General features: G+C 44.8%; 2 protein-coding genes across 2 annotated transcripts in view; both read left to right on the top strand.

Annotated features, from left to right (window-relative positions):
* ANKDD1B (ankyrin repeat and death domain containing 1B) overlaps positions 1 to 25,323 on the top strand; it is a 479,621-nt gene that overhangs the window by 114,381 nt on the left and 339,917 nt on the right. The window contains exon 5 of the mRNA XM_078675234.1: positions 3,989 to 4,093. Coding sequence (XP_078531360.1) covers positions 3,989 to 4,093 — 105 coding nt within the window. The remainder of the gene's footprint in view (positions 1 to 3,988; positions 4,094 to 25,323) is intronic.
* On the top strand, positions 21,525 to 23,033 carry LOC144819106 (endogenous retrovirus group PABLB member 1 Env polyprotein-like). Its single transcript, XM_078677104.1, has one exon. It carries the CDS (start codon positions 21,525 to 21,527, stop codon positions 23,031 to 23,033), a length of 1,509 nt encoding a protein of 502 aa, XP_078533230.1.

Genomic DNA, 25,323 nt, shown 5'->3' with positions numbered 1-25,323 from the left:
TTTGTTTTATTCTACAAATAAAGTTGTTCAAGTGTATATTTACAGTAGGTATTTTTAGACCTCAAATAACTTGAGAGCGTGGATCTCCCTACACATTAGATAAATCCTACTGGTTGAATACATCCCTATGTTGTCAGATTCAGACTTACAACCTGGGGATGACGTAAAGCCATCTTAGATAATGGAGGTTGCCATCGTCTACATCTAAGACAATGGAGGTCACCATCTTTACCGATTGGATGACGACCAGCCGCCTGAAACTGAATTCAGACAAGACGGAGGTCCTCATCCTGGGCTCCACGCCCTCCGCCTGGGACGACTCCTGGTGGCCCCCCGCCCTGGGCACCGCACCCAAACCGACAGACCACGCACGCAACCTGGGCTTCATCCTGGACTCCTCCCTCTCCATGACCAGACAAGTCAACGCCGTCTCCTCGTCATGCTTCAACATCCTGCGCATGCTACGTAAGATCTTCCAGTGGATCCCCACCGAGACGAGGAAGACGGTCACCCAAGCCCTCGTCACCAGCCGTCTGGACTACGGCAACGCCCTCTACGCCGGAACCACTGCAAAACTCCAGAAGAGACTCCAGCGGATCCAGAACGCCTCGGCGAGACTCATCCTCGACATCCCCCGACGCAGCCACATCTCCGGACACCTGAGAGACCTGCACTGGCTCCCGGTCAACAAGAGAATCACCTTCCGACTCCTCACCCACGCACACAAAGCCCTACACGACCAAGGCCCGAGCTACCTCAACAACCGGATCAACTTCTACACTCCCAAGCGCCTCCTCAGATCAACCAACCACGCCCTCGCCGCCGTCCCCCGCATCCGAAGAGCGACAACAGGAGGAAGATCCTTCTCCTACCTGGCCGCCAAGACCTGGAACTCACTTCCGACCAACCTGCGCCTGACCCAAGACCACCTCTCCTTCAGGAAGAAGCTCAAGACCTGGCTGTTCGAGCAGTAGCGGCACCCCCCCCCCCAGCGCCTTGAGACCCTACGGGTGAGTAGTGCGCTCTACAAATGACCTGATTGATTGATTGATTGACCGATTCATGCAGAATCATTGTCATGTCTGCCTTTTGACGCAGATGCCGTCTAACCATATCTTTTTAAGAACTGTGAAAGCGTCAAGTCTTTTGACTAATGACGTAGATGTAAAATCTGATGCAACATTAGTCTGGGATAAGTGCCTACTCTTCAACATGTCAATTTCAAATCAGAACAAATACAGACATCTAGTGGAATTAATGTAGTCTGAATTGACATCCTTTTACCATATAGGTTCATAAGGAAGTATTCGGATGCACTTAATCTATTTCAGACATTCTAAACTTAGGTCAGAAATTCTAATTTCTGATAAGATTTAGTATATAAGGGCTAACACTTGACCATTTGTCAGGAGTGGTCCTTCACCGAGATTATCCCACACGATTCGGCCAGAGACGTTCTCACCTCCTGCCAGGACACTTCGCAGATGCTACATCTAGCCTGCAGCCAATAAAGCTGAGTCCTGAAGGAGGACCGCTATCGCAGCATGTGTTTGCCCGAAGGGAACACTGTCTTTACGCCTCTGCTGATAAAAATAGCCTTTGCTGTCAACAAGGTATACATTGCATTTCTTCTCCCTAAAAACCATAGACTGAAGGTTGCTCTTCCTCCCATGCTCTCTTAGTGTAGCGCATAGAAGTAGATGTTAGGGTGCTAGATTCTAAATGACATTTTAACCATGTTAGAAATATTTGTTTTATTCTTGTTGTTTATAGCATGCCTTCTTGTTGTTTTTAAAAATACTCTGTGTAGTTGTTTTAGATGTACTGAGAAACAGGTTGTTCCTGTAATAATACATTTTTTTATTTCTTAGCGGTGTTTATTCTTCTTAGTGCAGTGGGTATGTGAGATTGTGAATAACAAAATAGGTTTGTTACTGTTACCACTGTGCCCATGATCCCTTCATGGGGATTGTTAGTAACCTAAAAGCCATACCTTTATTCAAATAACATATTGCGTAGTGTTCTGTGGGGCTACAATAACCTGTCAGTGACATTCATTGTCGGTGCATTGAACCAGGTTCACATGTGTCACCCGTGGGTGGGAAAACACACCTGGTAGAACTACACCTAAGTCGTAGTTTATGCAATACTGCAACAACCGGCTAAAATTGAGCACTGAGGTTAGCCAACAAAGGGGTTTGTTGTCTCTTTGAATGCTGCTAGTGCTCTCATATATCATTTGGGCACTTATTATTAAATTTCACTGTTAGCCATGTGTCACTGTTACTGCTCCTCTCAATCCCAGCTCTCATCCCTGAGCTGTCTTGAGGGAGTTGCCATGGAAGCGTCTGTAAATGCCATCACAGAAACAGGAGCATCATTACACAAAGGGACTCATGACATTGGCGGCCTCCCAAATGGTATCCATCCATGGTGTTTTTAAGCTCAGCTGATATGAGGAGTGGGCCAATGATGGATGCATGGCTGGCAGGATGAGGGACACATCCAACCAACTTCCTATCTCAAGGCGGCTACAAGTCCACTCTTTATTGGGTGTTGCCACAATGGTGTTTCCAGAACGTCATGACAGGACAGTGTGAGCTATATTCCTATTTATCAGGTTGAGTAGTCTCTGCAAGGGAACTCATTCACCTTTTCCCTCTGATGGCAGCATGGAACCAGCTTGGATTGCTAGACTGGTTGTCGTGCTGTTTGCAGACATGATGTTGCCCCTGCAGCCCTTTCACCTTCTTTGGTCATTCTTTGCAGGAAAGGCCATGCCCTACCCTCCTTCACCCCCATTTCACCACACTGCACACCTTTTAATGCACTGTGTGCAGTAGCGTTGGTGCACACCTTCTCCTGTAGCCCTTCAAAGTAAGACATGGCTGAGCCTCAAAGTAACTAAAGGGGGAATGTTTTTGTCTTGGCAGTTCATATCATGACAAGATCAAAGCATCTTTAAATACAGTGAGGATGTTCTTCAAAACACATTTTTGTGAAACCAGATTTTCTCTTGATTCATGTTGTACAGTAGAGCCACTTAACAGGGTCTGTGCTAGCTCAGCGACCGTACACTTGACTCTTACGCTTGCAGTGCAAGGTTCAAGGCCCTTCTACAAGGATGAAATCCCTACTGTTAAATTGACAAGATATACAGTGCATGGAAGCTAAACAACTACTTTTTTAACTGATCAAAGCTCACAATAGATTGGGCACTTGTGCTATTATTTATTACATAAAAGGATACAAATGAATGTCGGTGCTATAAACTTGATTTTATTATGGTACATCATATCACAGATCTGCCTTAAAGTGCTATATTGCACAGTTGCTACTATTATCCAGTTTTACTCACTGACCTCCTAAGGGTGCTAGGCTGTTCTGGACTGGACTTTATTTGAACACTGAGGGCCCTACTCGCAAAGTTACACATGTAGATGTACTGCTGGTAAATTTATTGTCATGCTTTAGGTTGAGCTATTCACAAAATTTGAGTGTAAAACTACTCGAAAATGGAGACTAAGTTTACAAGTGTGAGATACTACAGCCAAAAAGGAGCAGGTTTAAGTCAAGTACTCCTGGTCTTAGCTATTAGCTTGACCAGTGTTGCTCGTGACTACTCCTTTATTATTTTAAAAATATTAATTTAACATTGTTTTTTGAAGAATAAAATAAATAAAATCCCTCCTAAAAAAAGATACTTTAATGATTATGAATGTGAAATTTAGAACTAATCAAATGTAATGTAATATTTTTTTAATAAAATGAACGTTATGTCACATTTTTAATTCAAAAACGTTATTAAAATATGTTAAAATAAAAACTGTCTTTTTTTAGATATTTTTTTCAAAATTATGATTGTATTCTGAGGTATTTACAATAATTTGATTGAATGTAACATTCTTTGCCATGGAGTTTTATTTTAAGGCCATACCTCCATTACTTTATATGAGCAGATCTCATCTTTATATGTGTTTCTCCTCAGGATGGCATGAACGCCTTACACTTCGCAGCACAGAACAACAAGGATGCCATCGTGATGTATCTTGTTAAAGATCTGGAACTGCAGCATTTAAACAAGCCGGATAAGGTAAGCTTCCAAACTCATTAAATGTAAAGATGTTTAACAAATGAGTAGCAGTGATGTTGCCCCAAAAGTGTGGATGAATCCTCTTTAAAGTCTGAGAGAACTTAAGTTTCGACAAAGAGCTAATGCATCTACAAACTGCTGTTCCATGAAGCGTTTGCGCCTTTTCATCCATTCGTTGCATCGTGAAATGTCTAGGTTGGATTGCATGTTGCACCTGCAAAGCAGTGTTCATAAAGTGCTTGAATGAAGCTCTTAAAAAGGACAGCCAGCCCAGACTCTGGCAGGAGGGCTGTGTTATCGGTCAGCGAGTCCTTCGAGCCGGAGCTCCCCATACATATGAAACTCTTATCATTCTTAGAAAGACCATGTTGTCCTGTTTGCAGCCTCCTGCAGGAGGACCCTGAGAAGGCGTTCTTGTGATACAGATGTACTCTTGTAAATAATTTCATGGGAGTCCTTACAATCCCATACACCTGTATATGTGTAAAACAACACTAAGCCTACAGGCGCCGCTGAACCACATTGGATATATGAAAGAAATGCACACTACCATAATACAAAAAAAACACAAGCAAGGCACTGATACATTGTTATAAAACATTAAAAAGCAGTTGGGGGTCAAAGGGCTGTGGTGAAGAGTGGACACCCACACACAATCATCCTTAGGCACACAAGTGAAACCTTGTGTCCATTACAGGATCAGTTGGCATTCAACCAACTGGCCACCGAATTGACCCCAAAGTATTAGCAGGAGCCAATCATTACACAGGGCATTTCCTTCAGGAGTGTCAAGGACAACCAGCTACCGGAAAAATCACGCTTTGGTTGTGTATTTGGAACAAACAACCTCTTCCCAACCATGCAGTTGCTGGGTCCTTGCTTCTCTGGCAGGGGAGGACAAAGCATGCCGCCGTGTAAAGGCATCTTTCCGCAGACATCCTAATATGGCTGGCGGTGTCTGATAGACACCGCCAGCCATGTTAATGCTTTTCCGCCGCGGGCGGAATCCGCCCGCGGCGGAAAAGCGGCGCACAGATAGTAAGACCCACCAGCCATCCTAATATGGTGGTGGGTCTTTCAAGGTTCCCCGGCGGATTTCCCGCATCCTCCGGGCCGGCAGTGGCTTCCGCCGGCCCGGTGGATGCGGGAAATCCGCAATCCAAATAGGCCCCTAATTGTCTATAAAAAGATTTGCATACGCATTTTTGTTTCCCGGCTGGTTAACTTTATAAGAGATTTAATTCCAAAAATAGTTTGCCACTACTACGCTTTTTATTTTGCAGCCTAATCCATTCACATTCCACGTTAAAGTGGTTAATGATTCAAGTGTTTGAGGGATCATGTGTGGGAAGTTTCATGTATTGGCCATGGTGTGCAGCTATGGTACTGTAGGTCTACCTACTCCCTGCCTAAGCTTAATCTTAATCTTCTGTAATTTGTGCTGTGCCTTGTTACTAACATCTTGAACTTATACCCCCATGTGTACCCAACATTTCCCTGGCAGGGGCTCTGAACTGCCCATCCTCACCCTCCCTCATAAGGACAACTACAAGGCTTGTTTACAGGTACCTCACCCTCTTGTATTCCCTTCACCATCAATCAATATCATACATGACTGATAACGTAGATACTGAACTTTTGCAGTATTTTTAGTCAGTGATTTATGTTTGAGCTGTCTTCCAGGGTCTTTCTTGGCTTCTGTTTAGATTGGTCCCCACTTCCGCCTGGGGGTCAGAGGAAACACCTCAGTCTCTACCCTATTGGATATCGTGTCCCTTCTTAGACTGTCTTGTCTGGAGATTTTCCAAAGGCCTCTCCAGCACTGATTCTGAGATTGCCCTGGGGTCTACCCTTTGTCCCCTGCTGGGAGTCTTCCCAGCAAGTGGTTCCCAGGCTCAGCCCTTCACAAGGGTCTTTTCTCCACCCATTCTCACACTCAGTCTGGATGGTCAAAACAGAATGTTTTACTTTGGAAGAGCACCCACAACTTAGCATGGTGGAGCAGAATGTACTTCATGTCTGAGGTGTGCAGATTCGGTTTCCCTGTTCAAATGATTTAGTTTGTTTCTGGACCAGTCTTGTGCAGTCCGGAAAGATTATAATCCAACTGGATTCGTATTTTACTTCCTCCATGCTTCTGACCATGCGGCTCACCAGATCCCTAACTCTAAAATTAAAAAAACAAGCCATAACTGTCATTGGGGCTGCCCTAGGTGGGGGCTCATTGCTGGGGCCTGGTGCTGTCACTCTGTAAGGAAGCAATTCGAAAGTTTATCATGCGACGACAAGGTGCACAGCCAGACTTCCAAAAACTGCTCCAGTCTGGAACCCTCTGCTTCCTCAGGGAATCCAACTAAGCAAAGATTGTTGCATCGACAGTGGCCCTCCACGTCTTCCACTCGGGCCACTAGTCCTCTGGTTTGGCCGCATATCCTCTGAACCTTCTGGTTTATTTCCTTGACGGAACCCTCCAACGCTGCCATGCGGATCTGACAGAGGCTACTAGCCGCAGATTCCTTCACATAGCATTATCCCCAGGCGTGAGACTGGATCCGGAAAATCTTTTTGCCACAGCATCTCTGCGCGCCGGGGGGGGGCGCCATGTGACTCCGACCCTGCGTCGTCCGTGCACGTGATGTCAGCGAAGTCACATAAGTCCCACCCCGGCGCGCCTACGTCAATTTTCTTCTGAGAACTTTTCCACGCCACAACGGGAGCCATCACACAAAACTGTGAGAGTATAGGAACAGTGTGCGAAAGAGCAGAACAAGGAATGGTGAGAAACAATACCATAAGGAGCAGTTCCAAACACTGCAATACCCAAGGCAGGGTAAAGAATAAAGAACAGAGCACAGGGATAATTCTACGTGAAGGAATCTGCGGCTAGAATCCTCTCGAAGGTAAGTAACTCGTACGATTCTGCTTCTGTCATTCTGCCAGTGGTTTTACTAAGATCGTTCATTAATAGTGCCACATCCACTCCCAGGTCACCAAATGTTGTAAATAGGTCCCAACGAGAGGAGTCAATCACCTGCAGGATCGTATCCGTGTTGGGGTGGGGCTCATCGGTTCCTCTTTCACTTCGTGCCAAGTCTGGGCTGCCCATTTTTCTCCCTGGGGGGGGTTGCGAAAGTAATCTGGTGAACTTGACATTCTCCCCTGCTTGGATGATCCGACCCCTTCATGCCATGGTGCACCAAGGTTTGTGTTATAATGAAGAAAGTAGACTGCAAGGAAGATGACAAGTCTCCTTTATTGGTCATCCAACTCTCCGAACTCACAAGGGACTGTCAACATTCCAAGGTGAGCTCCAGGGGACTGTACCAAAAGGGAGGAGAGGGAAGGGGTGGGTGGAGCGTACCATTACAGATGGAGATTACAACACATCTCCCTTAATCATCATCAGAAAACACATTACTTCTTGTAACTCTGTCACAGCTCCAATATTGTCCATTCTCCAAACGAACTACATTTCTGAACACTTTGGCTATTCTACAGGGAGGATAGACTTGCTCGCATTTTGTGACCCCTGCGCATTCCTTTTCACCTGCACCATCTCCCCAACGCTCCACCCGGGGGATTTTTGGTTTAGGATATGTCCAACTATAGTTGGCCTGCCAGTTCCCTGCCCGTGTCCCACTATGTGGGCGGCACGGGCAGCCAGGCAATAGTGTGTGTCTGCCCTATTGAAACCTGCCTAGGTGTCCCTTGATGTTCAGGATACCCTATTCCTCCTTGTGGTCTGATTATTAGGTCCTTATAATGAGTAATTTAAGCCAGAAAAGGAATCTGGCTGATGTGTTGTGTCAGGGAGTGAGAACCCGGTGTGCATTTACCCTCTCCCCCCTACAGTCTGGTATGGACCCCGGGCTTACCCCTGCCCACATGTTAGGCCAGGCAACTCCTCAGATCCGGGGTTGCTAAGGACTCGGGTATAGTCTCCTAATCCAGTGTGGCCCCCAAAGCTCCGCATCATTCGGGCCCTCGCTGTATCTGCTGATGGCAGGGAGAGAGGGAAAGAGAAAGCAAGGTGTTTCCCTGCCTGTCCTTGATCTTGGTGAAGCCCGACTCACTCTCCGGCAAGGGGCCCCGGACCTGCACCCCCTCCATCTGGGAGTCAGGCATCCATTGACACGGCCAACTCTCATTGCTTTCAACGCCTGATCTCCCCCTCTGAGAGTCAGAGGGCGGGAGACCATGCCCTCCTCTCACCAGTTACTGGGAATCTTTTCACTCTTTGGCACAGCCTGGGTCCACCTGGCCACCATCTTGATCATTCGGCTACATCAAGCTGGTCTCGTCTTTGGCAGGTTATTCACCTCGCCCGCCCTGATGGCAGCTCCCACACAGGACTTGCAGCTCTATTCTTTGTAGAGCATATCATCTGGTACAAGATTGGCTGTCCAGCACCAGGATTATTTAGGATATTCAATGCAGGACTTGGGAGACCTACGAGATGGCGGCTGCCATCGAACGCATCAAGACCACGCCCTCGCTGCTTATTTTTGTACCATGGTGATTGATGTGTACAGACTTCTCTCAATTTGCAGTCAGAGAAAGTAAAGCAAAGTGAATTATGTGAGAATCTTGCTGGGGTACAGAGAGTGTGAAAGGAAACGCTGTAGGATGCCATGTTTTGTAACACAACCAAATTTAAATACCCCTAAATAAAAACGCACAATTTTTTATAATTCTCATGGAAACAAAGATATAGATTTTAATAGGATCAAAATAAATCAAAACACTTTACATGGTGATGCACAAATGATAAATATTCACAAAATACGATTCCCACACATCATGTGTGCAATGTAGTTTTATCAGTAACACTGTATGTCTGCAAATTTAGGGGCCATTTCAATGGAAAATGTCGGTGCCTCACTGCATGATCCTTTAGTTACATCAAAAAGTCACCCGCCTCATGTCTATTAAAGCTAGGTGGGTCAGAAAAGTTTGTCTTTCTGAAAAGTGAGTCGTGTTTCTTAAAAGTTTGGGAACCACCGCATAACGGCCGTGATGGAGATAAGTCTGTGAATAGATACAGGGTCCTTAATAGGAAGCACATGGCCCCATTACATACCCGCAACTTGGACATCAGACTGAAGACGTAAAGTGCAAAAAAATATCTATTAAAAGCAACAGGCCTTCTCCATCTCTGCACTCAGGATCTGGAACAACATCTTGGTAGCCATTATGATTGCCCCAGCCCTGCTCCAATTTGGGAAAGAGGTGAAGATCACAACCAAGTAGCAGTCCACTTCCACTCTGTGAATCCGCTACCCAGTGGTGCTGGAACAATTTTCGTAGTGCGGGCGCTACCATTAATGTTTTATCAGTGCACTCTCGGGGATTCTGAAATGTCATAAATGAGCCACGCCCATTCAGAAAGAGAGTGGTAAGCATGTAATGTGTAGCTCGACAAGAATCCAGAGCACACTTAGTATATCAAATCAAATTTCAATCTTCAAGTGGTCAAATGGCCCAACCAATGGGATAGATCAAACAGACATAAGTTTTCAAAAAGTTTTATTGTTCAACAGTGTTCTTTTCTCAGAATCACTGTGCCTGTCACTCTAGCCTACACGTGTTTCATCACAGCATGTGGCTGTGAATCTTCAGGGCTGATCTAAATGATCGAGGCGCTTTATCGGGAGACCGGTGATAATTCCGTCCCGGTCCTAATCGGGATGTTTCTGTATACACGAGAGCGGTACCGAAAATAATCGGTTTCCGTTCCGTCAGAATGGGGGTAGTGTGTGAGTTTACACAGCGTCGGTATTTTCGGGCCGTTTGTTGCCCGTGGGTTGAGCTAGGTGCAGCTCCTGTTTCCAAGTGGACCGGGACGGAATTATCACCGGTCTCCCGATAAAGCGCCTCGATCATTTAGATCAGCCCTGAAGATTCACAGCCACATGCTGTGATGAAACACGTGTAGGCTAGAGTGACAGGCACAGTGATTCTGAGAAAAGAACACTGTTGAACAATAAAACTTTTTGAAAACTTATGTCTGTTTGATCTATCCCATTGGTTGGGCCATTTGACCACTTGAAGATTGAAATTTGATTTGATATACTAAGTGTGCTCTGGATTCTTGTCGAATTACTTTAGAGAGAGGTCCTTGATCCTTTTCTCTTACAGAGGTTAAGGTTTTCCTCTGCCAAGAAGCACCTAATTCTATACCATGACATTGTAATACTTACCGTGATAAGCTGAGCGCCACATTTCTGAACACTTAAAAACCTGTTCACAGATTGTATGTAATGTGTAGCTGGTCTTTCATTTTGGAGTTCTCTATCAAAAATGTCTTATTAAAGCTTGGTGTGGTAGCACACTGTCATTTACAGACAGCACATTTTCATTGAAATGAGCACTACATTTCCACAGGCATACCGTTTTTTATTGATAAAACTATATAGCGTTAAAAATGTATGTATAGAAATTGCGTGTCAGTGTCGGTTTATTATTTGTGCTTCACCAAATAGAGTGTCTTGATTTGTTTAGATCCGTTTAACATCGGTCTTTCAGCAGAATTACAAAAACGACCTCCGTTTGTGCTTTCCAAACTGCTTACTTATTTTGAAATACGTGTATCTATTAAAAAAAAACATAAGCAGCAGTTTGTCAGAAGATTAGCCAGACGTTTAACCTCGGTCTTTGAACGCATAGCAGAAGTGACAAGATCAAAATCAAGTTTAAAGTCTTCTTTATTGCTCATTCACCTTCAGAACTACTGCATGGTTATTTTGGGGGTGCTGCAGCACCTCCCACACCCCTGCTTCCAGCGCCTATGCTACTACCCTTCCAGTCCCTCATTGACTGTATCTCTGCTTATGACCACCCTTTCAGTTAGGTTCATGCTAAACAATACCACATACTTTTATTTGTTTATAATGCGCTTCAAGTTCAAGGGGTCCACCTTCTAGGCACAGCATGTACATACATCCCTACTTACATGCATACATACAGATACTTTCATATTGTTCTGTGGGACAAGAGTTGTAAAACTAGCTCTTGTCCATAGACAGATCCAACTGCGATAACCTTGAAGAATCCGCTCATGCACCTCATACAATTCACCATTCTGTCTGAGTCTCTAGCTGTGTGTGCCTCCCAAGAGGTGAAGATTTGGAACCTGGTAGGTCTGTACTGCTCACCTAGGTCGGTAATTGTAGCACTGAACAATCCATTATGGAAAGCATGACATTTTAGACGGATTTCTGCAAACTGCATGTTCTAGAAAGATATAACAAAACAGATGGGGGCTTCTTTTCTGTTGTTTACTTCTTTATGAACAGTAACTTAGGTCATTTAGACTCTCACACGAATTATAAAAAGCAGGTGTGATCTTGGAAACTCGGGCAATGGTTACAATGTTTATTTATTTATTTTTGGCCGGCATATACCATAACAATAAAATAAAGCCATATGTTTACAATAAAAACATAATTTTAATGAATGAATAACAATTGCATATCATTTAAAAAGAAAAACACCGTTGTTCCTATACGGGACATGTACTAAGAAAAGGTATAGAAACCCTTAATAACTGTATTGCACATGTTGTTATGTTAAAAGTTTATTTGTAAAGCGCACAGCTACTCAATTGAGTGTCCCGGCGTTGAAGCAGGATGAGGACTCAGCCCGAGGGGGAAGCCAAGCTCTGGGATTTACAGCTGGAACAGCCAAGTTTTTAGAGATTTCCCGAACGCCAGGAGATCCGGAGTTAACCTTAGATCGACTGGTAGATTGTTTCACAACTTTGCTGCTTGACATGACAAGAAAATGAGATTCTTATTGGTGCAATGAAAAGTAATTTGCTTTGAATTACTTTAACCTGAAGACATATTTTAAACACACAAGAATAATCCCAAATCAAAAAAGGGTAAGGAATTGGCATAGTAAAGGGTTGATCTACCATTTATGGCCCTGATATGCACTTCATTTTAGGCAGATGTGATTAGGCAAAAATGCCTTGATTCAAACGGAAAATGAGTCAGGGGTTGAACAGGACTTAATCATTGACCTATGTAATGTGCTGTGGTGGGCAGAAGCAAAAATGAATGACAGTCGAACAGACCAATTTATGAAGAGATCTGACCCAAAAGCACCTTTTCTTAAAAAGATATGTTTATACTTCTTATTTATTAACCTTTTTTAATTACATGAAGCTGGAGAGACAGATATAGCTGTCTCTAAGTCAGACTTAGAAATGAAATAACCCCCGATCTCCACTCATTTTTCCATTTTTGCATTTGTAGTTTTTGTGGAAAAAAGAATATATGGTGTATTGCGGTCCCTAACCCCCTCCAGCACAAAAAACAATCAATATCAAAAGTAATTTGCTGGTGGTACCTACACAGCAAACGAGCTTTGACAAAGCCAATAGATCGCGCCTATGCAAGAGCTTTTGGCTTTGCCAATATGTTTTAGGCATGTAGTACACCAACGTGGCTCCTGTTCAGCATGGATAAAAGTAAGTGGGGTAAAGGAGAGTGGCGTGGAGTGGAGTGTCATAAATTGTAGTAGAGTGAAGTGTTATGGAATGGCATAGAGTGATGTATAGTAGAGTTCAGTGGTGTGAAATGGAGTGGTGTGGAGAGAGTAGAGTGTGGTAGAGTGGAAGGGCGTAGAGTGGAGTAGAGTGAAAGAGTGGAGTGTCATAGAGTGTCGTGGAGTGGTGTAGAGCAGAGTGGAGTGGCATAGAGAGTGCATTGATTTTGAGTAAAGTGGTGTAGACTGCAGTGGCGTAGAGTGGTTTGTTTAAGAGTAGAGTGAAGTGGCATAAAGTGGAGTGGTTCAGGGTAGAGTGGAGTTGTGCAGGGCAGAGTGGCTTAGTGTGCAGTGACTTAGAGTCATGTAGAGTGCAGTGGTGTGGAGTGCAGTGGTTCAGAATAGATTAGAGTGGTGTTGAGTGATACAGAGGGCAGTGGCGTAGAGTGCGTTGGTATAGAGTGCAGTAGAGTGACGTAGAGTTAAGTGGTGCAGAGTAGAGTGCAGTGGTATACAGTGCAGTGGCATAGAGTGCATTAGCATAGAGTAGACTGGTGCAGAGTAGAACGGTGTAGAATAGAGTAGTGTAGAGTGCCGCAGCTTGCAGTGCAGTAGAGTTCCCTGGTGCTGAGTAGAGTGGTGTTGAGTTCAGTGGCAGAGAGTGCAGTTTTGCAGAGCATCGTAGAGTGCAGAGGTGTAGAGTAGAGTACAGTGGTGCAGAGAGCACTGGCATAGAGTACAGTAGTGCAGAGTGGAATAGAGTGGCGTATAGTGCAGTGACATAGAGCACAATGGTGTAGAATGATGTAGCGTGCAGTGGCATAGAGTGCAGTGGTGCAGGGTAGCGTGGCATTGAGTTCAGTTGCCGAGAGTGGAGTGGTGTAGCGTAGAGTGGTGCAGAGTAGAGGGTTGCAGAGTGGAGTGGTGCAGAGGGCAGTGGCATAGAGTACTGTAGTTTAGAGAAGAATAGAGTGACGTAGAGTGCAGTGGCACAGAGTGCTCTGGCATGTAGTGTTGCCGAGAAGAGTAGAATGGTGTAGAGTGTGATGGTGCAAAGTAGGTGGCCTAGAGTGAGTGATGTTGTGGTTCTGAAAATTCTGGATTCGTATAATCGTTTTGGACTCGAGAATTAAAACTCTCCGAAACATGACGAATTTGGTATCAAAAGACCGAGAATGACGAGTATATTATGCACAAGCATTTTCATCGCATTCGAGTGATGGTTTCACCTCGAAATCGTCACTTGTACCTTGAACCCTTGGCTTCCATTTTGTATATGGCAGCCATTTTGTGTGTTGCCCTTTACATAGGCCTTAATCCAGCTAAATTCGACCTCAAAAGGACACACACGTCTTAATCGACTTTTCTGTGACCTGTACAAGTTGGAACCATTGCCCCAGGCCAAACTCGTTAGGTCAGTTCCCCTCCCAGTGGCCGAACAAGATAGAATCAAGGCTCAACAAGCCATAAAACCATTTCAGCGCACACACCTGCCGTATCTCGCTCACATCTGTCTCCACTCCTTTTCTTCATTTTCTTTATGATGGGGAGGTGCCCGTTTTTATTGGGGGTCCAGCAATATCTGATGAAATGTTGGGCCTCGCCAGGTGATTTGTTATGGGCAGCACGACATGAAATATGTACATGTCATCATGACTCTGCTTTTCTTTTGTAACCAAAACCTGTAAATGATATATTGAAAATTCAAAGAATGTTTGCCTGAAGCCGAATATTCTGTATAAAGAGAGAAGCCTGACTTTGTAAATTCGAGCAGTCTCCTGAGAATATAATCCCCGTGTGTTGTACTTCTAGGACACTTGTTACCTTGGTTGCAGCCAATAAAAATCGATCCTTGACTTCACCTAGAAGACTCTGAGTTTCTGTAGGTCTGAATCAGGAAGAACTCGAGGTCTCTGGGTGTGACCTGGCACCGCTGGGTTGCCGGTTCTCTGCCGGTTCTTAAGAAAACCCAGTACCTCAATTGGCGCCCAACGTTTGGGGCGATTCCAGTGGTACCAGCCCAGCCAGAGGTTCGTGAGGAGCTTCGTGTGGAAATTCCGGAGGACGGCCAACCACTTCAACGACCCCTGCATGTCTACGTGGTCCGAAGGTCTTTGCTGCGAGGTTCCCCGCTTCCCGACGGCTACGAAGGACTGCTGCCCTGGCTATCGCCCTGATTTGGACCCTTGAAGTTTGGTAGAGCGAAACACTAAGACGAGTCTTCTGAGTGACGTCATCGATATTTCAGTTAAGTATAAGTGGAGCGTCTCCCAGTCCTTAGTTGGTTCTTAGTTTGGGTATCCTTTGGGATAGTTTTGTTGGTACTTGCAAGCACCAAAACCGAGGGACTCGTGTATTCACAAGAACTATCGTAATCGATAATCCTTCGAAGTTTGGAACTAGACTAGAGAGCGAAGATGCCTAGTCTTAGACTTGGAAATTTGGTTTGTCTTGGTGGTAATAATAGGGACTCCCGATTGGAGGACTCATGTCCGGTTCCTCCGGTTGGAACTCCAACTTACGAGTTATATGTGAAACATGGGGTAGGCCCCATCACATACAATGAAGTGTGGATCAAATACACCAGAAAAGATGGTGTTTTAAAATGGCCCCAATATGGTAGCTTTGATACCGAAATCTTAGATAACCTTGAAGTTAAACTGTTCAAAAAGAAAGCCCGGCCGGCAATGTTTGACTCTTTCCGCCTATGGCGTAAAGAAGCCAAACAAAAAGAAATCAAATTAGCTAAGAAAAATAAGAGAGAAGGGGGACTTTCAGTAATGCAAGCTGCTATACAGTTTAAAGACAATGAAGAAGAGCAGATGAGTGAACAGTTGCACAGGCAACGTAAAATGGCAATAGATAAATGCTATCCAGTTTTGCTGCGTCTTAAGCAAGATGCAGCAAAAGAGCATGAGAAAGATCAGTTAATGTCACACCTGTTAAGTTCGCCACCCCCCTATGCACAGAATGCTACGGCACCGCCGCAGCCTTTAGTTGTGCAACCTGTAATTGCATTGCCTCTTGCTTCTCTACAGCACCCACCAGCTACTCTTCAGCTGGCTCATACTTCTCTGGTGCAGCCTCCTCAAGGCACACCGATCACCTCTGTTTCACCTATGCTTTCTACCACTTCGCCTAGTGCGCCTTCTGTCTCTCCTAAAGATCCCTCTGCTATTGCTTCTGACCCTGCCTTGTCTCACCCCGTTTTTCCACCCGTTCTTCCTTCAGTTTCACCTTCCATTCGGCAGAAAATGGCCAGCACTGTCACTAACCTTTTCTCGCCTCTTTTCGGGTCGCCTACTACGACCCCTAACATGGAACGCAGACAGTTGCGAAGTCGACTGCCTGACTATCAAGAGAGAGACTCACTGAATCGTTTAGCACGGAAATGGGTTATGGACACTGTAAAATATGATGTAGAATCTGTCATGGAAGTCTTCCATCAATGGGAAGCACCGACGCAAAGATATGTTTTCGAACAGATGTGTGTTTTCTTTTGTGAGGATTTGGAAGACAATGATTTAGAATGCATCCCGCAGGAATTGTGTCATGCACGGTTTAAGTTTGGAGAGGGTATGATTGTAGGTCCCGATGTCGAGAAAGCGATTGAAATATTGTTATCATATCGGAGTAAGGGGAGCGCTTCTGGGTCACAATCTGAGCATGGTACATCTAGTAGGAAAAAGGCGCGACAATACCCCATGAGGGAAGTTCCCCCACAATGGAGAGAGGGCGACACGACTGTCGACCCCCCTATTCTGCCACATTTTCCGTGTGTATGGGTACATGTCCCATGGAAGCGAGCTGAAGTTTTGGCCCTGAAACAGACATTACCTGATCCGCGTAAAAATCCTGCAGGGTATTACAAAGAATTGTCACAGACTGCTGGATCATGTATAATGAATTTAGCCGATATCGATATGCTATTTGGGAAGCCTTTATGGAGTAAAATTCACCATACAGATCACGATCAAGAGTTGGGTGACTCATGGGCTAATATTGTTGCCACAGATGCCCGACAAGTTGGTGGTGCCAAGCCTGAGCCTTTGATAGCAGAACTCCCCGGTAAAATAGTAGATTACATGAAAACGATAATGCCAGCAATACGTGTAAATTGGGACAAGTTGTCTGCATGCAAGCAGAAGAAAGAAGAAACTGTCTCAGATTTCTTCACCAGGTTTGAAGAAACATTTGTCGATCACAGTGGCCAGGATATGACCACCGAAGGTGGTCAGAGATTGTTCGTCGATAAATTCGTGCACAATCTACTTCCAGAATTGTGTAAAAAGTTAAAGGATTCAGAAAGTTCTTGGGCAGTTTCGTCTTCAGCGCAGATATTAGCTACAGCCCAATATTACGAAAATAGGGACAAAGACGAGAAAGACAGAGCAGAAAAGAAAACTAAGGAGTTGAAAACGAAGGTTTTGTTACAGCAAGCATATCCGCCACGTGGTGGCGGTAGTCAAAATAATAATAATGGTCAGAATAACTATCAGAATAACTTTCAGCACCCTCAACAGTATCAGAGGAACTCACAAAGAGCTGAGTATAATCAGCCACGTATCCAAGTAGGTCCCAACCAGTGTTTATATTGCAAGGAAGAAGGTCATTTTAAGAATAATTGTCCAATTCTGTTACAGCGTGCAAATGGTGGTTCAAACACGAGAGGTCGAGGTGTTCAACAAGCCTCTAGAGGTAGAGGACGTGGAAACGTCCCCCAAAACGCAGTCCACTTCCACCACTAAATTCTATGAATAGGTTTGATCAGCAGAACAACACATCTGACAGAACAGCTCAATACTATGTTGATGATTACTATACAGAAAGTGAGAATTGGGAAACTTATGATTGCTGGGACAGCCATAGACAAAGAGAGGGAGTTGTTTCAGTTCCAGTAGATCAGAGTGGACCATACGTTGAGGTGATTACATCAGGTGTGTCGGAACCTTTTCTTTTGGATACTGGTGCTATGAAGAGTTCTATTATGCACTCCAAACTCCCTGGCGCACCTTTGTCTGGCGAAACGAACGTTTCCGTAGGTTTTTTTGGCGCCCCAGTTAGAAATCCGATTTCTGACCCTTTGTCTCTTTCTGTTGGTCCTTGCGAATTCGAAGCACCCCTCATTCTGACAACAGGTTGTGGTGAAAACTTGCTAGGATTGGATTTGCTAAAAAGATTGTATGCAACTTTGTACTGTTCTCCTTCAGGAGTACAACTTACTTTAGGTAAGAAAGTGGTTTCTCCCATGTACCTGTCAAGAGATAAACTTCCAGCAGAATTGTCGTTTCTTCCAGATATCCTTTGGGCCGCTGGTCCTAATGATGTGGGTCTTTTAGAAATTCCACCATATGTTGTAACATTGAAAGCCAATGTGAAAATGCCACGAATTCCCCAATACCGAATTTCTAGTGAAGGTGAAAAAGCGTTGCTAGCGATCGTTTATGAATTGATTGAAAAGGATGTGATTGAAGAAACACGAGGCAACGTTTGCAATAGTCCTGTTCTGCCTGTTTTAAAACGAACGGACCCTTCTCAGCCACCTGTGTACAGATTTGTGATTGATCTTAGAGAGGTCAATAAAATAGTCGTGCCACAATTCCCAGTTGTCCCCGACATTACCACATTATTGACTATGATTCCAGCTTCTGCCTCTTGGTTTTCGGTGATTGACCTGAAGAATGCTTTCTTCAGCATCCCAATTGCTGAGGAGAGCAGGGATATTTTTTCCTTCAGTTTAGGAGGTCGCAGCTTCCGCTTTAAACGCGCTCCTCAGGGCTACTGTGAAAGTCCATCAATATACAGTCAAGCTCTGAAAACACAGCTTGATATGATTGTTTTACCTAAAGGTGCTACTCTTGTACAGTATGTTGACGATTTACTTATTGCTGCAGATACTGAGAAAATTTGTAAGAAAGCAACAACTTCATTGTTACGCCATCTGTGTGATTTACATCATAAGGTGTCACTTTCCAAACTGCAATACTGCCGACAAGAAGTGACCTACTTAGGTCACCTGTTATCGAAGGAGGGAAGGAAACTGACCCCAGAGAGAATTCAGGCAATAGCGAAATTGAGTGTGCCTAGAACACAAAGAGAAGTGCGTGCTTTCTTGGGTATTACATCGTACTGTAGACAGTGGATTCCAAATTTTTCATTATTGGCCAAACCTTTGGTGGCATTAACATGTAAAGGCACACCCAATCCCATTCCTTGGTCTGAAGAGTGTCAGAAAAGTTTTCTCGAATTGCGCACAGCATTATGTTCGGCTCCTGTGTTAGGTACCCCCGACTACAGTAAGCCTTTCACATTGTATGTCCACGAGAAAGAGGGCTGTGCATTGTCTGTGTTGACTCAGTTGTTTGGAGGTAGGCAGCGTCCATGTGCCTATTTTTCGTCGACTTTGGATCTGGTAGCTAAAGCATTGCCAAGTTGTTTAAGAACCACAGCAGCAGCAGCTGTTTCTATTCGACAGTCTGCTGGTCTAGTAATGAATAATACACTAGTCGTGATGGTCCCACATGCAGTAGACACGTTGTTAAATAGAACCAAGACACAGCACTTAACTAGTGCTCGTCTGTCCAGTTACGAACTGACATTACTAGCGAGTCATGTGCACATAAAAAGGTGCAGCACCTTAAACCTAGCTACATTGTTGCCAATGACAGAGGAATCAGATGTTTCAGAACAGCACAATTGTTTTCTCAGAACAGAGGAGGAGACGAAAGGGAGAGTAGACCTATCCGATACTCCTCTTGCTGAATGTGATGGTACATTATGGGTGGATGGTTCATGCTTCAAGCTCCCGAGTGGTGACACAACTGCAGCATATGCTGTCACGACTTTGCATACAGTTGTTGAAGCTGCACGTGTCCCACATAATTCGGCTCAAGCAGCAGAATTAATTGCACTTACGAGAGCATGTGTGTTGTCTAAAGGAATGAAAGTGACTGTCTATACCGACAGTCAGTATGCATTTGGAGTGGCTCAGAGTTTTGGACGATTGTGGAGAGAACGTGGATTCCTGACTTCGCATGGAGCTAAGATTCAGCATGGTCAGTTGGTGAATGAGCTTCTTGAATCACTGACCCTGCCCCTGCAAATGGCGATTGTGAAATGTAGTGCTCACAAGAAGGTGACTGATGATGTTGGTCGTGGAAATGCATTCGCTGATGAAATCGCGAAAGAAACTGCAAAGAATGTGATGAGCCGGATGTATGTTGCAGGACCTGCAAGATGGACTGGTGATGTGGGAATGTGTGAAGACACGATGGAAAGTGTGAAATCTATCCAAGCTGAGGCTACAGAGAAAGAGTTGAGCATGTGGAGAGAAAGTACGGGTAGGATGGATGCAAATGGTTGTTGGGTTGAATTGTCTGAACACCAGAGATGGTTCTTACCCGATGCATACGTGCTTGCAGTAGTTACAATGGCTCATGGAATGGCTCATATCAGCGTGAAAGGGATTTGCGAGTTGTTGGCTCCAGTATGGAAGAATTCAGGGATTCCCAAGTGTGCAGAGAATGTTGTCAAGAATTGCATGGTATGTTTGAAACACAATCCTGGTAGGGGAACCCCAACTCCAGCTGGTCACTTTGCACCTCCTACGTATCCGTTCGAGGTTTTGCAGCTAGATTTCATCCACATGGAGAGGTGCAACAATTTAAAATACGTACTCGTTGTTGTTTGTGCTTTTTCAAGATGGGTAGAAGCCTATCCCCTAAAAGAAAATACTGCCTTGTCCACAGCAAAAGCCCTTGTGAAAGAGTACTTCCCCAGGTTTGGAATGCCTAGAATGGTCTGGTCTGACAACGGGAGTGAATTTGTGGGTCGTGTGATGAAAAGAGTGTGTGAAGGGCTAGGTATTCGGCAAAAGTTCCACGCTGCAAATCACCCCCAATCAGCTGGATTAGCAGAATGTTACAATGGCACTTTAAAACTCAAACTGGCCAAAATCCAAGCGAGCACAGGTCTTAAATGGCCTGATGCTCTACCATTAGCACTCCTGTCCACCAGAATGACTGTACATTCACGAGTGAAACTTAGTCCATATGAGATAGTCTTTGGATGGCCAGCCAATATATGGGGAGTGCCTAGACCCACAAAATTTAGTGAGCTTGAACACCCTGTTTTGCTCGATTATCTGTATGAATTGACGGCTAAATTGCGTGTTTTGCATCAACAGGTTCACGACACCCTGCCTCCGGTCTCTGAGACTCCGAGTCACGCCATTGACCCTGGTTCCTGGATTCTTGTCAAAAATTTTCAAAGAACGAGGAACGACCAGCCCAGGTGGACTGGGCCTCACCTCGTCCTTCTTTCTACAAGATCTGCAGTTCGAGTGGAGGGGAAGGCCAACTGGGTCCACGGGACCCATTGTAAGAAAATCCATTTCCCTCTGCCTCATGACCAGTGGGTCCAGAAGGGTGTCACTGACCCAGAACTTGATACCGTGTCACATGCCGCCCCTTTTAATGATTTGCACGTAAAAAGAACTGACTCTGAACCAGAAACTGAGAACATTTCGCACAAGGCTGTGCCACCATCCAAGCTATTGAACACTGCAGAGCCTGACCTTTTGTTTCCGGATCAGACAATACCTGGGAAACAACGATATAATTTAAGACCGAGAAAAACGAACTAATAAAACAATTTCTTTTGCAAATTGAGACCAAAACCTATGGACAAATAAATATATTTTTCTCTCCAAAATACTATTTTTGGAAAGCGCAGCTCTCCCATCTAGGAAACTTGCTTATTTTTGTTTTTTGAACCGCCATCCGGGTTCCGCTGCTAGGGCCGCGGTTGCCTAAAAAGTCTTTGGGGTGCAGCTAACGACGTTAGGTCGGTAGTTCTGGTTGGTCTAAGGGAGTTGCCCTGGACTGACAGAAGCATCCTTTAGCAGAATCAACCTACCGCCGCGGGCAGCACTCTAGAGAGGATGGAGTTTCCCGATGTGGAGAGACCTGCCAAACGAACGAACTTTAAGAGCAAATTGCACAACGTGATGACAAAGAGAAGTTTTATAATATTGTGCATTTTTATGCTGTTTAGTATAATGGTATTTTTAATGAGTTATGTTTTGTTCTCTTTGCGTGTAACATTTGCACCCACTGCATCACCTCCTCCTCCTACTGTTTCCTCTCACTCTTTTCAACCCCTTCCTGAACACGAATCAGCTAGGAGATTAGAGTTTATTATTAACTCCTTTGTTCAGCTTTTGCACCAACACCAACTGGTAATGAACACAACTAACTGTTGGGTGTGTGGTCTTATGCCTCACACTGCGGATAAAGGTATCCCTTATCTAGTTCTGCCTTTCAGTCATAATGGCTCTGTGTGGGCATACAGAACAATGTTCATATATGCACGAGAAGTCCAACCCCTACGTTCTGTAAAAGACAACCTCAAGACTAGTGCCCTAGTCAAAGGTATAGTTGACATGATTAAGGAAGTAATTTCTTATGAAGATACTCCGGATGATGAGATACTTGCATATGTAGGTTGGAACGTGACCGGATATGGAGCTACTTTAAGTGAGAAACCGCAAGCAAAGAGATCTTCCCCGATCTGGATTGTGCCCCATCAGGGTAACCTGTGTCTGCAAAGTATTGGCAAGAACCCCAGAGCTCAGTTAGGGAGAAGTGTCTGTACAGAAACATATGTTTTTGGGTCTCAGACTTCCCCTGCGTTTCTAGCAGCTAAGGGTACTTATTTCATCTGTCATGATAGAGCCTATACATGGTTGCCCCCTGACTTCGCGGGCTCATGTTTTGTTTCCTTCCTGTTGCCTCCCACCTACACAGCAGCGGCAGACTACCACAGGACAAGGATAGTTAGAGGTGTCTTGAGTAAAGAAGACACTGCAGGTCAAGAATTTGGGGACTTTGCAAAGGGTTTTCTGCCGTTCTGGGGATCCATGGCTAACAGTAGGAACATAAGGCAATTGACAAGGGTAGTTGAGTCCACCGTGACCGAAACTGCTGGTGCCCTTAGTAACTTAACTGCTGAGCTCCAGTCGGATCGACTTATGACCCTTCAGAACCGGGTCGCTTTAGATGTTATACTTGCAGACCGAGGTGGGGTATGCAGATTGATCCAATCTAGCTGCTGCATTTTCATCCCAGATAACGCTCCAACGGTGTACCAGGCCATCTCCAAACTACATAAGATTTCCGAATCTATTCATGTGGATAAAGGAGATTGGTCGTTAATGGGATGGTTCTGGGAACTGATATCTGCCTGGGGATGGAAAATCCTAATGGTCATTGGGATGGTCTTAGCCATTCTTTTCCTGTTCTGTCTGTGCATACAGTGCGCTCCTGCAATATGTGGCCTCTGTGTTACATCATGTGTAAGGAAGCCTGTGTCAAGAGATGAACTAAGTACTAGAATGATGTTACAGCAACATCTCATTGACTTTAGGAATATAGATCTGGACTCAGACTAACATGAGGATAGATTAATTGCCTATGTAAGGGCAAAAGGAGGGTTTGTGGTTCTGAAAATTCTGGATTCGTATAATCGTTTTGGACTCGAGAATTAAAACTCTCCGAAACATGACGAATTTGGTATCAAAAGACCGAGAATGACGAGTACATTATGCACAAACATTTTCATCGCATTCGAGTGATGGTTTCACCTCGAAATCGTCACTTGTACCTTGAACCCTTGGCTTCCATTTTGTATATGGCAGCCATTTTGTGTGTTGCCCTTTACATAGGCCTTAATCCAGCTAAATTCGACCTCAAAAGGACATGCACGTCTTAATCGACTTTTCTGTGACCTGTACAAGTTGGAACCATTGCCCCAGGCCAAACTCGTTAGGTCAGTTCCCCTCCCAGTGGCCGAACAAGATAGCATCAAGGCTCAACAAGCCATAAAACCATTTCAGCGCACACACCTGCCGTATCTCGCTCACATCTGTCTCCACTCCTTTTCTTCATTTTCTTTAGGATGGGGAGGTGCCAGTTTTTATTGGGGGTCCAGCGATATCTGATGAAATGTTGGGCCTCGCCAGGTGATTTGTTATGGGCAGCACGACATGAAATATGTACATGTCATCCTGACTCTGCTTTTCTTTTGTAACCAAAACCTGTAAATGATATATTGAAAATTCGAAGAATGTTTGCCTGAAGCCGAATATTCTGTATAAAGAGAGAAGCCTGACTTTGTACATTCGAGCAGTCTCCTGAGAATATACTCCCCGTGTGTTGTACTTCTAGGACACTTGTTACCTTGGTTGCAGCCAATAAAAATCGATCCTTGACTTCACCTAGAAGACTCTGAGTTTCTGTAGGTCTGAATCAGGAAGAACTCGAGGTCTCTGGGTGTGCCCTGGCACCGCTGGGTTGCCGGTTCTGTGCCGGTTCTTAAGAAAACCCAGTACCTCAATGTAGAGTACATTGATTTTGAGTAAAGTGGTGTTGAGTGCATTGTCGTAGAGTGCTGTGTTTTAGAATACAGTGGTGTAGAGGGCAGTGGCATAGAGTGGAGTGGGGCAGAGTGGAGTAGAGTGTCGTACAGTGCAGTGGCACAGAGTAGAATGTTTCAGAGTAGAATGAAGCAGCGTAGAGGGGAGTTGTACAGTGTAGAGTGGAGTGGCATAGAGCGCATTGGGTAGAGTAGAATGGTGTGGAGTGGAGTAAGGTGCATTGTCATGGAGTAGATTGTTTCAGAGTAGAGTTAAGAGGCGTAGAATGGAGTGGTGCAGGGTAGAGTGGAGTGGAGCAGGGTAGGGTGCAGTAGCATAGAGTACTGACATAGAGTGAAGTAGTGTAGAGTAGAGTGGGTGGCCTAGACAGGAGTGGTGTAGGCTGCAGTGGCAAAGAGTGCAGTGGTGCATAGTAGAGTGGGGTAGAGTGGACTGACATAGATTAGAGTGGTGCAGCGTAGAGTAGAGAGGCATGAAGTGAAGTAGCCTTGAGTGCTGTGTCATAAAGTGCAGTTGTGCACAGTAGAATAGAGGGGCATAGAGTGCACTGGCATAAAGTAGAGTAGTGCAGCGTAGAGTGTAGTAGCGTAGAGTGCATTGGCATAAAGTGTATTGGCGTAAAATGCAGTAGAGTGGTGTGGAGTGGTTCAAAGTAGAGTGCAGTGTCATTGAGTACAGTGGTGCTGAGTAGGGTGGTGCAGAGTAGAGTGGCGCATAATTCAGTGGAGTTGAGTGCACTGTTACAGAGTAGAGTGTTGTAGAGTGCAGTGGTGTAGAGTAGAGTGGCATAGAGTGCAGTGACATAGAGTGGTGCAGAGGAAAGTGGCTTAGGTGAAATGGTGTATTGTAGAGTGGCATAGAGTAGAGTGTTGCAGAGTAGAGTATAGAGTGGCATACAGTGCAGTGGTGCAGAGTAGATTGACATAGAGAGCAGTGGCATAGAGTGTATTGGTTTTGGGCAATGTGATGCAGAGTAGACTGGCATAGAGTTCAGTGGCATAGTGTGCAGAGGTGTAGAATGGAGTGGATTTGCGCTGGGTAGATTGCAGTAGCATAGAGTGGAATATAGTGGTGTAGAGTTCAGTAAAATAGAGTAGAGTGCAGTGTCGTAGAGTGCAGTGGTGCAGAGTAGATTACCCTAATACATTCTACACCAATCCACTGTAAAGTGAAGCGATGCAGAGTAGAGTGGTTTAGCATGTAGTGGCATAAAGTGAATTGGCGTAGAGTGCAGTAAAGTAGCATAGGGTGGAGCATAGTAGAGTGCAGTAGTGTATAGAAGAGTGGGGTAGAGTTCAGTGGTGGA

This window comes from Lissotriton helveticus, chromosome 2_1 (genome assembly GCF_964261635.1).
Source record: "Lissotriton helveticus chromosome 2_1, aLisHel1.1, whole genome shotgun sequence".
Taxonomy (NCBI): Eukaryota; Metazoa; Chordata; class Amphibia; order Caudata; family Salamandridae; genus Lissotriton; species Lissotriton helveticus.
The sequence above is the reverse complement of the archived record's forward strand: the minus strand, read 5'-3'. Positions and strand labels throughout refer to the sequence as shown.